The sequence below is a fragment of the Scyliorhinus torazame genome, chromosome 9, assembly GCF_047496885.1.
Source record: "Scyliorhinus torazame isolate Kashiwa2021f chromosome 9, sScyTor2.1, whole genome shotgun sequence".
Classification (NCBI taxonomy): Eukaryota; Metazoa; Chordata; class Chondrichthyes; order Carcharhiniformes; family Scyliorhinidae; genus Scyliorhinus; species Scyliorhinus torazame.
The window spans coordinates 64,181,367-64,195,304 of NC_092715.1; the positions used below are offsets into that span (position 1 = coordinate 64,181,367).

The 13,938-nt window shown below is 47.8% G+C and overlaps 1 protein-coding gene across 4 annotated transcripts in view; it reads right to left on the reverse strand.

Moving 5' to 3' along the window:
- Positions 1–13,938, reverse strand: part of LOC140429254 (angiogenic factor with G patch and FHA domains 1-like) — an 89,680-nt gene that overhangs the window by 58,942 nt on the left and 16,800 nt on the right. For all 4 annotated transcript variants that reach the window (XM_072516027.1, XM_072516028.1, XM_072516029.1 and 1 more), the window contains 3 exons: positions 10,634–10,736; positions 9,560–10,269; positions 8,271–8,402 (listed from right to left, as the gene is read on the reverse strand). In XM_072516027.1, coding sequence (XP_072372128.1) covers positions 8,271–8,402; positions 9,560–10,269; positions 10,634–10,736 — 945 coding nt within the window. The remainder of the gene's footprint in view (positions 1–8,270; positions 8,403–9,559; positions 10,270–10,633; positions 10,737–13,938) is intronic.

Consider the following 13,938-nt stretch of genomic DNA (forward strand, 5'->3'; position numbering starts at 1 on the left):
GTGGTCGTAGGAGCAGCAGGAGTTTCTTAAACACTGCTTTGAGGAGCTGAGGACAGAAATGCTGGCGCCAATGAAGGCGGCGATTGAGAAGCTTGTGGAGACCCAGAAGACCCAAGGGGCAGCGATCCGGGAGGTGCGGCAAAAAGCCTCGGAGAACGAGGACGAGATCTTGGGCCTGGCGGTGAAGGTGGAGGCGCACGAGGCACTGCACAAGAGGTGGGCGGAAAAATTTGAGGACATGGAGAATAGGTCGAGGAGGAAGAATCTTCGGATTCTGGGTCTCCCTGAAGGAGTGGAGGGGCCCGATGCCGGGGCATATATGAGCACGATGCTCAATTCGCTGATGGGCGCGGGAGCTTTCCCAAGGCCCCTGGATGGGGCACATCGGGTCCTGGCAAGGAGACCCAAAGCCAACGAGCCGCCAAGGGCTGTAGTGGTGAGGTTCCACCGCTTTATGGACGGAGAGTGTGTCCTGAGATGGGCCAAAAAAGAGCGGAGCAGCAGGTGGGAGAACACGGAGATCTAAATTTACCAGGACTGGAGTGCGGAGGTGGTTAAGAAGAGGGCTGGTTTTAACCAGGCGAAGGCAGTGCTCCATCGGAAGGTGGTGAAGTTCGGGATGCTGCAGCCAGCGTGATTGTGGGTCGCGTTCCAAGATCGGCACCACTATTTTGAAACGCCTGATGAGGCATGGAACTTTATCCCGACTGAAAAGTTGGACTCAAACTGAGGGTTTGTCGTGGGGGGATGTTTACTGTGTTCACTGTATTTGAGGAATGTTCTTTTTGTTTTGGTGCTGGGTGGGGATGGGTGAATGGATTTGATGTGGGGGCTGTGGGAGAGTGTGGGCGTCGGTGTTGGAGAGGCAGGGCCCCGCGGAGGAAGAGAGGGGGTGGAGGCCTAGGGATGGGGAGTTGGGGTAAGGCCGCAAAAAGGAGCTACTCCAGAGGGGGCGGGGCCAGGTCAGGAAAGGGCGGGCTTTTTCCCACGTTAGGGAAGGATGGGGACGGGGCCGGGGCGGGGGGGGGGGGGAAGGGCGGTGCTGGAGAGGAGCACACACTGACTGCCAAGGGGTGGGGGGATTCTTACACTGGGGGGTCGATGGAATGGCAGGAGAGGCCGGGGTCAGCTGAATTACGGGAGTGTCATGGGGGTAGCAAAATGGCTAGATGAGGATCTAGTGGGGGAGGTGGGGGGGGGGGGGACTGGGTTGCTGCTGCATTGGCCAAAGGGGAGCTGGAAGTAGGAGAGGTAGTCGGGGCGGGAGTCTGCCGCCTGGGGGGCTGGAGGGTGCGGGAGGCGATGCAAAGAACAGAGGGGTTGCAATACTGGTGGGGAAGTGGGTGTCGTTCGAGGCACTGAAGATTGTAGTGGATAATGGAGGTCAATATGTGATGGTGAGTGGTAGGTTGCAGGGGGTGTGGGTGGTACTGGTGAACGTATATGCCCCGAATTGGGATGATGCCGGATTTATGACACGCATGCTGGGTCGGATTCCGGATCTGGAGGTAGGAAGCTTGATAATGGGGGGGGGGGGGGGGGGGGGGGGGGGGGGGGTACTGGGTCCAGGACTGGTAAGGGGCCGGCCGCGGCCAAGGCGCTCAGGGGGTTTATGGACCAGATGGGGGGAGTGGATCCATGGAGGTTTGCCAGGCCGCTGGCCAGGGAATTTTCCTTCTTTTCCCACATCCATAGAGCCTACTCCCGGATAGATTTTTTCATTTTGAATAGGGCGCTAATCCCGAAAGTGGAGGGAACGGAATATTCGGCCATAGCCATCTCAGACCATTGCATTGGGTGCAACTCGAGTTAGGGGAGGAGAGGAACCAACGCCCGCTGTGGCGCCTTGATGTGGGTACTGTTGACGGATGAGGGGGTGTGCGGGTGGGTGTATTGAAAGATACTTGGAGGCCAACGACAACGGGGAGGTGCAGGTGGGGTTAGTCTGGGAGGCATTGAAGGCGGTGGCAGGGGAGAGCTAATTTCCATTAGGGCCCACAGGGAGAAGAGAGAGAGGAGGGAGAGGGAGAGGTTAGTGGGGGAGATTTTAAGGGAGGACAGGAGGTATGCAGAGGCCCCTGAGGAGGGACTACTTAGGGAGCAACGGAACCTCCAGACGGAATTCGACCTGTTGACCACAGGGAAAGTAGAGACACAGTGGAGGAAAGCGCAGGGTGCGGCGTATGAGTATGGAGAGAAGGCGAGTCAGATGCTGGCACATCAGCTTCGTAAGAGGGAGGCAGCGAGGGAGATTGGTGGAGTTAAGGTTAAAGGGGGGAATACGGTGCGGAGTGCGGTGAGAATAAATGAGGTATTTAGGGACTTCTATGGGGATCTGTACAGGTCTGAGCCCCCAGCGGGGGAGGAGGGGATGCGACGATTCCTAGATCAGCTGAGGTTCCCTAGGGTGGAGGAGGAGGAGGTGGCTGGTTTGGGGGCCCCGATTGGGCTGGAGGAGCTGGTTAAAGGATTGGGGAGCATGCAGGCAGGGAAGGCCCCGGGGCCGGATGGGTTCCCGGTTGAATTTTACAGGAAATATGTGGACCTGCTGGGCCCGTTGCGAGTGAGGACTTTTAATAAGGCGAGGGAGGGAGGGACCTTGCCCCCGACAATGTCCAGGGCGCTGATTTCTTATGATCTTGAAGCGGGACAAGGATCCACTGCAATGTGGGTCGTATAGACCGATCTCGCTCCTCAATGTTGACGCTAAGTTGCTGGCGAAGGTGCTGGCTATGAGAATTGAGGACTGTGTCCCGGGGGTGATTCATGAGGACCAGACGGGATTTGTGAAGGGTAGGGTAGGCAGCTAAATACAAATGTGCGGAGGCTCCTCAATGTGATTATGATGCCCTCGGTGGAGGGGGAAGCGGAGGTAGTGGCAGCTATGGACGCGGAGAAGGCCTTTGATCGGGTGGAGTGGGAGTATCTTTGGGAAGTGTTGCGGAGGTTTGGGTTCGGGGAGGGGTTCATCAGTTGGGTCTGGCTGCTATATAGAGCCCCGGTGGCGAGTGTGGCTACAAACCGGTGGAGGTCGGAGTACGTTCGGCTGTACCGGGGGACGAGGCAGGGGTGCCCCTTATCCCCCTTGTTGTTTGCACTGGCAACTAAGCCGCTGGCCATGGCACTGAGGGAGTCCAGGAAATGGAGGGGATTGGTCCGGGGGGGGGGGAAGAGGAACACCGGGTGTCATTGTATGCCGATGACTTGTTGTTGTATGTTGCGGATCCAGTGGAGGGGATGGCGAAGATCATGCGGATACTTAGGGAGTTTGGGGACTTTTTGGGGTATAAACTCAATGTAGGGAAGAGTGAGCTCTTTGTGGTGCATTCAGGGGACCATGGAAGGGTGATAGACGAGCTACCGCAGAAGAGGGCGGAAAGGAGCTTTCGGTACCGAGGGATCCAAGTAGCTAGGAGTTGGGGGGCCCTGCACAAGCACAATTTGACACGGTTGGTGGAGCAGATGTAGGAGGATTTTAAAAGATGGGATATGCTGCCACTCTCACTAGCGGGTAGGGTGCAGTCAGTCAAAATGACGGTCCTCCCAAGGTTTCTCTTTGTGTTCCAGTGCCTTCCCATTCTGATCCCCAAGGCCTTTTTCAAACGGGTAAGCAGGAGCATCATGGGGTTTGTGTGGGCGAATAAGACCCCGAGGGTGAAGAGTGTGTTTCTGGAGCGTAGTAGGGACAGGGGGGGGCTGGCGCTGCCGAATTTGTGGGGCTATTATTAGGCAGCCAATGTGGCGATGATCCGTAAGTGGGTAATGGAAGGAGAGGGGGCGGCTTGAGATGGCGTCCTGTGTGGGCATGAGCCTGAAGGCGCTGGTGACGGCACCGCTGCCGCTCTCGACGACAAGGTACATCACGAGTCCAGTGGTGGCGGCGACGCTGAAGATCTGGGGGCAGTGGAGGCTACACAGGGGCGAGGTGGGAGCCTCGGTTTGGTCCCCGATTCGGGAGAATCATCGGTTCGACCTGGGAAGGATGGAAGGGGGGGGGGTTCGGAGCTGGCATCGGGCAGGGATTAGAAGAATGGGGGACCTGTTCATCGATGGGACGTTTGCGAGCCTAGGGGCGTTGGAGGAGAAGTTTGGGCTACCCCCGGGAAACGCTTTCAGGTACAAGCAAGTGAGGGTGTTTGTGAGGCGGCAGGTGAGGGAATTCCCGCTGCTTCCGGCACGTGGGATTCAGGACAGGGTGATTTCGGGTGTATGGGTTGGAGAAGGCAAGGTTTTGGCGATTTACCAGGAGCTGAAGGAAGAGGAGGAGGCCTCGGTGGAGGAGTTAAAGGGCAAGTGGGAGGAGGAGCTTGGGGAGGAGATAGATGAGGGTCTGTGGGCTGATGCCCTGAGTAGGGTTAATTCTTCCTCCTCTTGCGCCAGGCTCAGCCAAATACAGTTCAAAGTTACTCACAGAGCGCATATGACAGGGGCGAGGTTGAGTAGGTTCTTTGGGGTGGAGGACAGATGTGGGAGGTGCTCGGGAAGCCCGGCAAACCTTGTCCATATGTTCTGGTCGTGCCCGGCGCTGGATGGGTTTTGGAGAGGTTTTGCGAGGACTGTGTCCAAGGTGGTGAACGCCTGGGTCAAGCCGAGCTGGGGATTATCATTATTTGGGGTATCGGACGAGCCGGGAATGCAGGAGGCAAAAGAGGCCGGTATTCTGGCCTTTGCGTCCCTGGTAGCCCGGCGGGGATTTTGCTACTATGGAAAGATGCAAAGCCCCCTAGTGTGGAAGCTTGGATCAATGACATGGCAGGGTTCATCAAGCTGGAGAGGATAAAGTTTGCCTTGCAAGGGTCTGTGCAAGGGTTCCTCAGGCGGCAGCAACCGTTCCTAGACTATCTTGCGAAGCGTTAGGAGGAGGTCAGCAGCAGCCCAAGGGCGGGGGCCGGGGGGGAGGGGGGGGTTCTTTTGGGGTGGCGTTTGGGTGAAGGGGGGTTGTTTCCCTATTTGTGTTTTTAAATGTTATATGGGGGGTTATTGTATATGGGGGAAATCCAATGTATAATTTCTGATTGTTGTGTTCTTGTTTCTTCTTGTTCGGGGTGGGGGGGGTTTGTTGAAAATTTGTTGAAAAATTTGAATAAATATTTATTTTTAAAAAGCTGACTCAAGGACTGATATGCAAATTATAAAAACCAAATATCAAAATATGCAGCTATAAAATATTGTTACAGAAATTAATAATTATGCGATATTTAATTTTTAAATAAGTGATAGCATCTTTATAGAACGAAGATCATGGAAAGTTCAGCACAAAAACAGACAATGTGTCAGCACCATAGCAGAGCTGTCCATTGTATGCTAACCTAATTTCCTGCTCTTTCCCATGTCTTTCAATATTTTTGTTTAGACTATAAGAAATAGTATCAGGAATAGGCTGTACCGCCCCTGATGTTAAATGTCTGCTTTTCCTTGTTCCTCTGTCATTTCCTTGTTCCCCAGCCAACTCTATCCTCATTTTGTTGTAATTCCCTTTATTTAAGTTAAACATGATTGTTCCTGGCCTAAGTTTCTTACTTTCAAACTGAATATTGAATTCTATCATTGCTACTTCCAAGGGAATCTTTTACTGTGAGGTCATTTCTTAAACCTGTCTCATTGCCCATTCCCAGATCCCAAGATAGCTTGTTCCCTGGTTAGCTCCATGACATATACCCCTCGGAAACTATCCCTAATATACTCAATGAATTAGCTGTCGTAGCTATCCTTTTCAATTTGATTAACCCAATCAACAAGAAGATTAAAGTCATCCATAATTATTACTCTATTCTTTTTACATGCTCCTATTATTTGTTGATTTATACCCTTTCCTACAATGTGGCTGTTGGGGGTCTATACACTACCAATGTCTTCTTTCCCTTGCTGTTTTTTGCCTCCACCCAAATGGAATCTACATAATCTGAGTCTAGATCGTCCCTTACAACTATCCTCATTTCATCTCTTATAAACCTTTTCCTTCCCTCCTTCCTATCTTTCCGAAAGGCCAAATATCCCTAAATATTAAGTTCCCAGTTTTGATCTCCTTGTAACCATGTTTCCGTGATGGCTACAAAATCATATCCATTTACCTTATTTTGCTGTCAGTTCGCCGACCTTATTCTGAATGTTTCGTGCATTAATATACAAAGTGTTTAGTCTTGCCTTTCTGGCATTTTTAATCATCCTAACCTTTCTTTTTACTGTGGCCCAATTTGCCTCTCGCCCTTGATTACCCAGTCTACCTTTTTTTTTCCATTTTACCGTTCTTTCTTTTATTACTTTCCTTGTTTCTCTTTCCCTTGTCATCCTGCTTAGGGTCCCATCCTCCTGCCATTCTAAACCCTCCCCAACCACACTAGTAATCACTCACCCCAGTACATCAGTCCTGGTCCTGCCCACGTGCAACCCTTCCAGTTAGTACTGGTCCCACCATCCCCACAACCGGTCCCAATATAAGTGTTCTTCAAGAGTTTCTCTCAAAACAAAGAACAAAGAAATGTACAGCACAGGAACAGGCCCGTCAGCCCTCCAAGCCTGCGCCGACCATGCTGCCCGTCTAAACTAAAATCTTCTACACTTCCGGGGTCCGTATCCCTCTATTCCCATCCTATTCATCTATTTGTCAAGCTGCCCCTTAAATGTCACTATCGTCCCTGCTTCCACCACCTCCTCCGGCAGCGAGTTCCAGGCACCCACTACCCTCGGTGTAAAACATTTGCCTCGTACATCTCCTCTAAATCTCGCCCCTCGCACCTTAAACATATGCCCCCTAGTAATTGACCCCTCTACCCTGGGGAAAAGCCTCTGACTATCCACTCTGTCTATGCCCCTCATAATTTTGTAGACGTCTATCAGGTCGCCCCTCAACCTCCGTCGTTCCAGTGAGAACAAACAGAGTTTATTCAACCGCTCCTCGTAGCTAATGCCCCCCATACCAGGCAGCATCCTGGTAAATCTCTTCTGCATCCTCTCAAAAACCTCCACATCCTTCTGGTAGTGTGGCAACCAGAATTGAACACTGTACTCAAGTGTGGCCTAACTAAGGTTCTTTACAGCTGCAACATGACTTGCCAATTTTTATACTCAATGCCCCGGCCAATGAAGGCAAGCATGCCGTACGCCTTCTTGACTACCTTCTCCACCTGTGTTGCCCCTTTCAGTGACCTGTGGACCTGTACATCTAGATCTCTCTAACTGTCAATACTCTTGAAGGTTCACTGTATATTCCCTACCTTTATTAGACCTTCCAAAATGCATTACCTCACATTTGTCCGGATTAAACTCCATCTGCCATCTCGCCGCCCAAGCCTCCAAACGATCTAAATCCTGCTGTATCCTCTGACAGTCCTCATCGCTATCCGCAATTCCACCAACCTTTGTGTCGTCCGCAAACTTATTAATCAGAAATTACATTTTCCTCCAAATCATTTATATATGCTACGACCAGCAAAAGTCCCAGCACTGATCCCTGCAGAACACCACTAGTCACAGCCCTCCAATCAGAAAAGCACCCTTCCATTGCTACTCTCTCCCTTCTATGACCTAGCCAGTTCTGAATCCATCTTGCCAGCTCATTGCTGATCTCGTGTGATTTCACCTTTTGTACTAGTCTGCCATGAGGGACCTTGTCAAAGGCCTTACTGAAGTCCATATAGACAACACCCACTGCCCTACCTGCATCAATCATCTTTATGACCTCCTCGAAAAACTGAAAAATGAATACAACTTTAATCTATTCAGTACTGAATTTTCTCTTACGTAAGACTGAAATGTAACTGAAATTTCTCTTCCCTTCTGACAAATCTAAAGTGCATCCCCATTAGTTCCAATACCTTCTTTTTTTTAGAAAAATGTGCCTAAAATTGCCCACATCACTCAAACGAAGATAAAAGCAATTTACTGCGAATGCTGGAATCTGAAACAAAAACAGAAAATGCTGGACAATCGCAGCCGGTCTGGCAGCATCTGTGGGCAGAGTATGGAGCTAATATGGAGTCCGAGTGACTCTTTGTCAAAGCTTTGTCAGTCAAACCGTTAGCTCTATTCTCTCTCCCCAGATGCTGTCAGACCTGTGGAGATTGTCCGGCCTTTTCTGCTTTTACTCAAACTATGTCTAACCAATATCTTGTACAAATTTATCAACATAGTTTCACTTTTTACCTTTATTATAAATACAACCCATTCATTAATAGTTCAATTATTTAAAAAAAAATGTGTCCATTAGAAAAGTGAGTTTAATAATGAAACAAAGAGAACATTTAAGGATACGATGTAGCAATAAATATTACCGAATCATAGTAGAAGCCGGTACTGTAATCATAATACAATCCACTGCTTTCATCATAGGTGAAACCCGTCTGTGACATAGCAGCTTCTGCAGTAGCACGCAAACTGTCTGCTATTGATGTACTCTCCAAGTCCTTGAAAGGCAAGATAACATTGGTTTATATCAAATAAACGTACTGAAGCATTTCACCTTTTGGACCTCCAAGTTTCCTGAATTTCTCATTTTATTTTAACTGTATTAGAGATGGCATAGGATTTCAATTTCGGCAAAGACATTTGCATCATTGCAATAGAATCATAGAATTTACAGTGCAGGTCATTCGGTCCATCGAGTCTGCACCGACCTTCAGAAAGAGCACCCTACTTAAGCCCACCTCCACCCTGTCCCCGTAACCCAGTAACCCCACCTAACCTTTTTTGTTTTGGACACTAAGGGCAATTTTAGCATGGCCAATCCACCTAATCTGCCAACCACTGTGCTGCTGTGTGTTTAGTGCAGGTGTATTGTAGAAATTCTGGCATTTCACTTGAGGAGCAGCCCTTATGTGTAGCAAAAAAGAGAATGGGCAGGTAGGTCCATGAATGACAGTATATGAAAGCCTCTTTAAAACCCAAAACTGCCAACAGTTAACTTGAATAGATCTCACAATGAACTTTGCGTCTGATATGATCTTCAAACTTTAAATGTACAGTTTTCTCATTTGAACCCAGTATTTGGCAGCTTCCTTGATCAATGAAGTGCAATTTTAAAGCTTTTTTAGAAAGTTGGGATGCATTGGTTTATTGATGCATCATACAGTTGTAACTGATTTATTGCTTTTGTGATAAGTTTTATCACTGTTCTTTACTATGAATTTTCACACACACCTCCAGCCACAGCATTATTCCAGCCACTAGCTGCCATACTACACAGATTAGAATTGAACTTCTCTTGGCTCTGCCAATTGCTGTCAGGGATTTGGAGGAGACAAGTTCATGCAGAAGGCGGGCAGGTGTGCTTGCGCGGGTATTTACTGTCCCTCAGAACCAGCCCAGAAACAACTCACTTCAGACATTGGCAGACCTATTTGAGTCAGATCTTGGGTGAACCCCGCATCATGAAGGAAGCTGTGACAGAATTATGTAGCCTGATATGCACAGCTTTCAGGCATAATACCTTCACATGCTTTATGTATCGTTTTAGTCAAGTATTAATGCTTCAGTAAGATAGCGTAACAAAGAGTCAGAAAATGTTAATTAGGTAAATATTTTCATCTTAACTCTGGTTTCAATTATAACGAATCATACCTACCTCTGCATTTTCAGTGTTATGGTCTGCACATTCATCTGGGAGCGTTGGTTTCTCAGGATACCCTGTGCACTGATAGCCATCTGTCTGGGCCTCTTCTGTGTATTGATAGCTGTCCACCTGAGCCTGTTCTATGGACTGATGGTTGTCCATCTGAGCCTGTTCTGTGTATTGATAGCTGTCCGTCTGAGCCACTTCTGTGTATTGATAGCTGTCTGTCTGAGCCTGTTCTCTCTGCTGATGGCTGTCCATCTGAGCCTCTTCTGTGTATTGATAGCTGTCTGTCTGAGCCTGTTCTCTCTGCTGATGGCTGTCCACCTGAGCCTGTTCTGTGGACTGATGGCTGTCCATCTGAGCCTCTTCTGTGTATTGATAGCTGTCCGTCTGAGCCTGTTCTGTGGACTGATGGCTGTCCTTCTGAGCTTGTTCTCTGTGCTGATAGCTGTACGTGTGAGCCTGTTCTGTGGACTGATGGCTGTCCTTCTGAGCTTGTTCTCTGTGCTGATGGCTGTCTGTTTGAGCCTGCTCTGTGTACCGATGGCTGCCCATCTGAGTCTGTTGTTCTGTGTAGTTGGCTATCTGTGCTTGTGTTTGAAACGGAGTAGAAGCCTGAATTACATCCTGGTCTTTTCCACAGGCTCCATGAATTTCAAGCCCTGACACATCGCTCCTGCCATTCTGATCACTGTTCAAGTGGTGGTGAATATCTGGAGCTTCATTATAGTAATAGTCGAGGAAACAGAATGACAAAGTATTGTAATGAGATTTAGGCACGTTATCGTTTCTATACTATCTGGTTTATTTAAATCTTTTTAACATATTTTCTTAAAGGGATTTTATGCTTATAATTTCTTTAGTAAAGTGCTAATATTGCAAACATTTCTGGAGTTACTAGAAGCACACATCAACCAATCCAGGGAATTACACCTTTTTATAAATAGATCAACTTTTTGCCAGCTGATGAAAATGAATAATGAAACAATTTCTCATAAAACAAAGGTTGCAGATAGAAAACTGTCTCCCACCACTCTGTTAGTCGTCAAGTTTTATTTTCCCAAGACAAATCTCAACTTCTACCTTTACAGCGATGGGAAATGCAAAGATTCGTCTGAACTCCTGTATCAACTGTGTCATTTTCTCCCTTTTCTCTTTCATGGATTTTTTCATTGAGATCTTTAACCTGTAAACATAGAACAAAGTTTCACTTCTTTGCTTAGCTTTTAATTACTCATGGTAAAAAATATCAGTTGGTAATATATTTAATTGCTATTTTAAAGAATTAACATTACATAGAATTTCTAGCACAAAGACAGGCCAGTCAGCTAAACTGGTCTCTGCGGGTGATTATGTTCCACATAAAACTTCTCTCACCTGCATCCGTCTATCCTTTTCACCTTCATGTCATAGGTCACCTGGCTTCACTTAAATACAGCTTTTGTTATTGGCTCAACTACTTTTATGCGGTAACATTCTACAACCAGTCGACAATAATGATCAATAATGCATGAAACATATATATCACTAAACTATTATTTAGTGATATCTCTACTAAAGGACGATGTAGATATATAAATCAGGGAGGGGGACTCTGATATATTTGAAAAAATTAGTATTGTGAGGGAGGAGGTAATAATAGTTTCAGTTGGCTTAAAAGTGGATAAATCCCCAAGCCCAGATGAGATGTATCCCAGGCTGCTGTGTGAGGCAAGGGAGGACATCGCAGGGGCTCTGGCGCTAATCTTCAAATCCTCTCTGACCACAGGAGAGGTGCCAGAGGCTGGAGGACAGCTAATGTGGTACCAATATTCAAGAAGGAAAGTAGGGGAAAAACTAGCTGATTACAGGCCAGTGAAGTCTATCATCAGTGGTAGGGAGATTATTGGAAAAAGTTCTGAGGGATGTAATTAATCTCCACTTGGGAGGCAAGGATTAATCAGAGATAGTCAGCATGCATTTGTCAGGGGAAGAGAATGCCTAACAAATTTGACTGAATTTTTCGAGGAGGTGATTAGGTGTATAGATGAGGGCAGTGCAGTTGATGTAGTCTCCATGGACTTCAGCAAGGTCCCGCATGGGAGACTGGCCAAGAAGGTTAGAGCCTATGGGATCCAGGGCAATTTAGCTATTTGGTTCCAAAATTGGCTTAATGGCAGGAGGCAGAGGGTGATGGTCGAAGGTTGGTTTTGTGACCGGAAGCCCGTGTACAGTGATGTTCCGCAGGGAACGGTGCTGGGTCCTTTGCTGTTTGTGGTACACATTAATGATCTGGTATTATGCGGTATGAACAGCAAGTTTGCAAATGACACACAAATTGGTGGGTTTTTAAAAATTAATTTACGGGATGTGGGCATCGCTGGTTAGACTAGCATTTATTGCCCATCCCTAGTTGCCCTTCAGAAGGTGGTGGTGAGTTGCCTTCTTGAACATTGCTTGAGGTGTAAGTACACCCACTGTACTGTTAGGGAGGGAGTTCCAAGATGTTGCCCCAGCAACAGTGAAAGAATGGCGATATATTTCCAAGTCAGGGTGGTGAGTGACTTGGAGGGGGACCTCCAGGTGGTGGGGTTCCCAGGCATCTTCTCCTCTTGTCCTTCTAGATGGTAGTGGTCATGATTTGGAAGGAGCTGTCTAAGGAACCTTGGTGAGTGACTACAGTGCATCTTGTAGATGGTATACTGTTTGTCGGTGGTGGAGGGTTTGAATGTTTTGTGGAAGCAGGAGCAATCGAGTGGGCTGCTTTGTCCTGGATGGTGTTGAGCTTCTTGACTGTTGTTGGAGCTGCACTCATCCAGACAAGTAGACAGTATTCCATTACACTCCTGACTTGTGCCTTGTAGATGGTGGACAAAGGGGAGCAGGATGTGAGTTACTCGCTGTAGGATTCCTGGTCTTTGACCTGCCCTGGTAGCCACCGTATTAATATGGTTAGTCCAGTTCAGTTTCTGATCAATGATAACCCCAAGGATGTTGATTGTGGGGGATTCAGCGATGGTAATGCCATTGAATGTCGTGGGTGGTGGTATGGTAAATAGCGAGAAGGAAAACCTGACATTGCAGGACGATATAGACGAGCTGGTCAGATAGGCAGAACAGTGTAAATGGAATTGAACCCTGAAAAGAGTGAGGTGATGCCTTTTGGGGCGACGAACAAGGCAAGGGAATGCACAATGAACGGTGGGACGCTAGGAAGTATAGAGGACCAAAGGGAAAGTGGGGTGCATGCCCATAGATCCCTGAAGGCAGCAGGGCAGGTAGATGAGGTGGTCAAGGAGGCATATGGGATACTTGCCTTTATCAGCCGAGGCTATAGAATATAAGAGCAGGGAGGTTTTGATGTAGCTGTGTAAAAGGCTTGTTAGGCCATAGCTGGTGTAGTGTGTGCAGTTCAGTTCTGGTCACCACACTGTAGGAAGGATGTGATTGCACTAGAAAGGGTGCAGAGGACTGGGCTGCAGTGTTTCATCTATGAAGAAAGACTGGTTAGTCTGGGGTTGTTTCAAAGAACAAAGAAACGTACAGCACAGGAGCAGGCCCTTCGGCACTCCAAGCCTGTGCTGACCATGATGCCCTAACTACAAATAACCTTCTGCGTTGTTTCGTTAGAGCAAAGGCAGCTGAGGGGAGAACCTGGTCAACATGTACAAAATTACAGGGGAGGCAGATATGGGAGATAGGAAGGAAATTTCCCCCCTGTGTAGAGAGGTCAATAACCAGAGGGCATAGATTTATGGTATGGAGCAGGAGATTTAGAGGAGGTATGAGGAAAAATGTTTTCACCCAGAGGGTGGGAATCTGGAACTCATTGCCTGAAAAGATGGTAGGGGTGGGAATCCTCACAATTAAGAAGCATTTAGATGAGCATTCAAACGCCATCCCATACAAGGCTACGGACCAAGTGCTGGAAAATGGGATTAGGATAGGTGCTCAATGGTCAACACAGACACAATGGGCCAAAGGATCTCTTTTTGTGTTGTAAAACACAGTAAAAAAGGAAATGATTTGAGGTACCCTCAATAATGATGCTTAGAGATTAAACTGTAAAGAAGGCTTTATTAGACTAATAACTATACTACAGCTAGAGACGAGAGCTGACTGTTACACAGACCATGAGGCAGGCCTTTATGTGTGGCTCCCAGATGGGCGGAGCCAGAGGCGGAGTCCCCAGGGTTCCAAGCCCTGTCTTAAAGGGGACATCACCTTACATGATGATAAGGCAGTAACCGTTCATCACATGATTGGAAACAGTACATGCTTGCAGCTCTTCAGGTATCACGTGTTTGCATTGTTTTCTCCATTAAAATCAGAGCACATGTTCTAGCATTGTTCGTCTTCATCATTCCAGGTTTCATATTGCCAAACAGCCACAAACTCAACTCTACGAC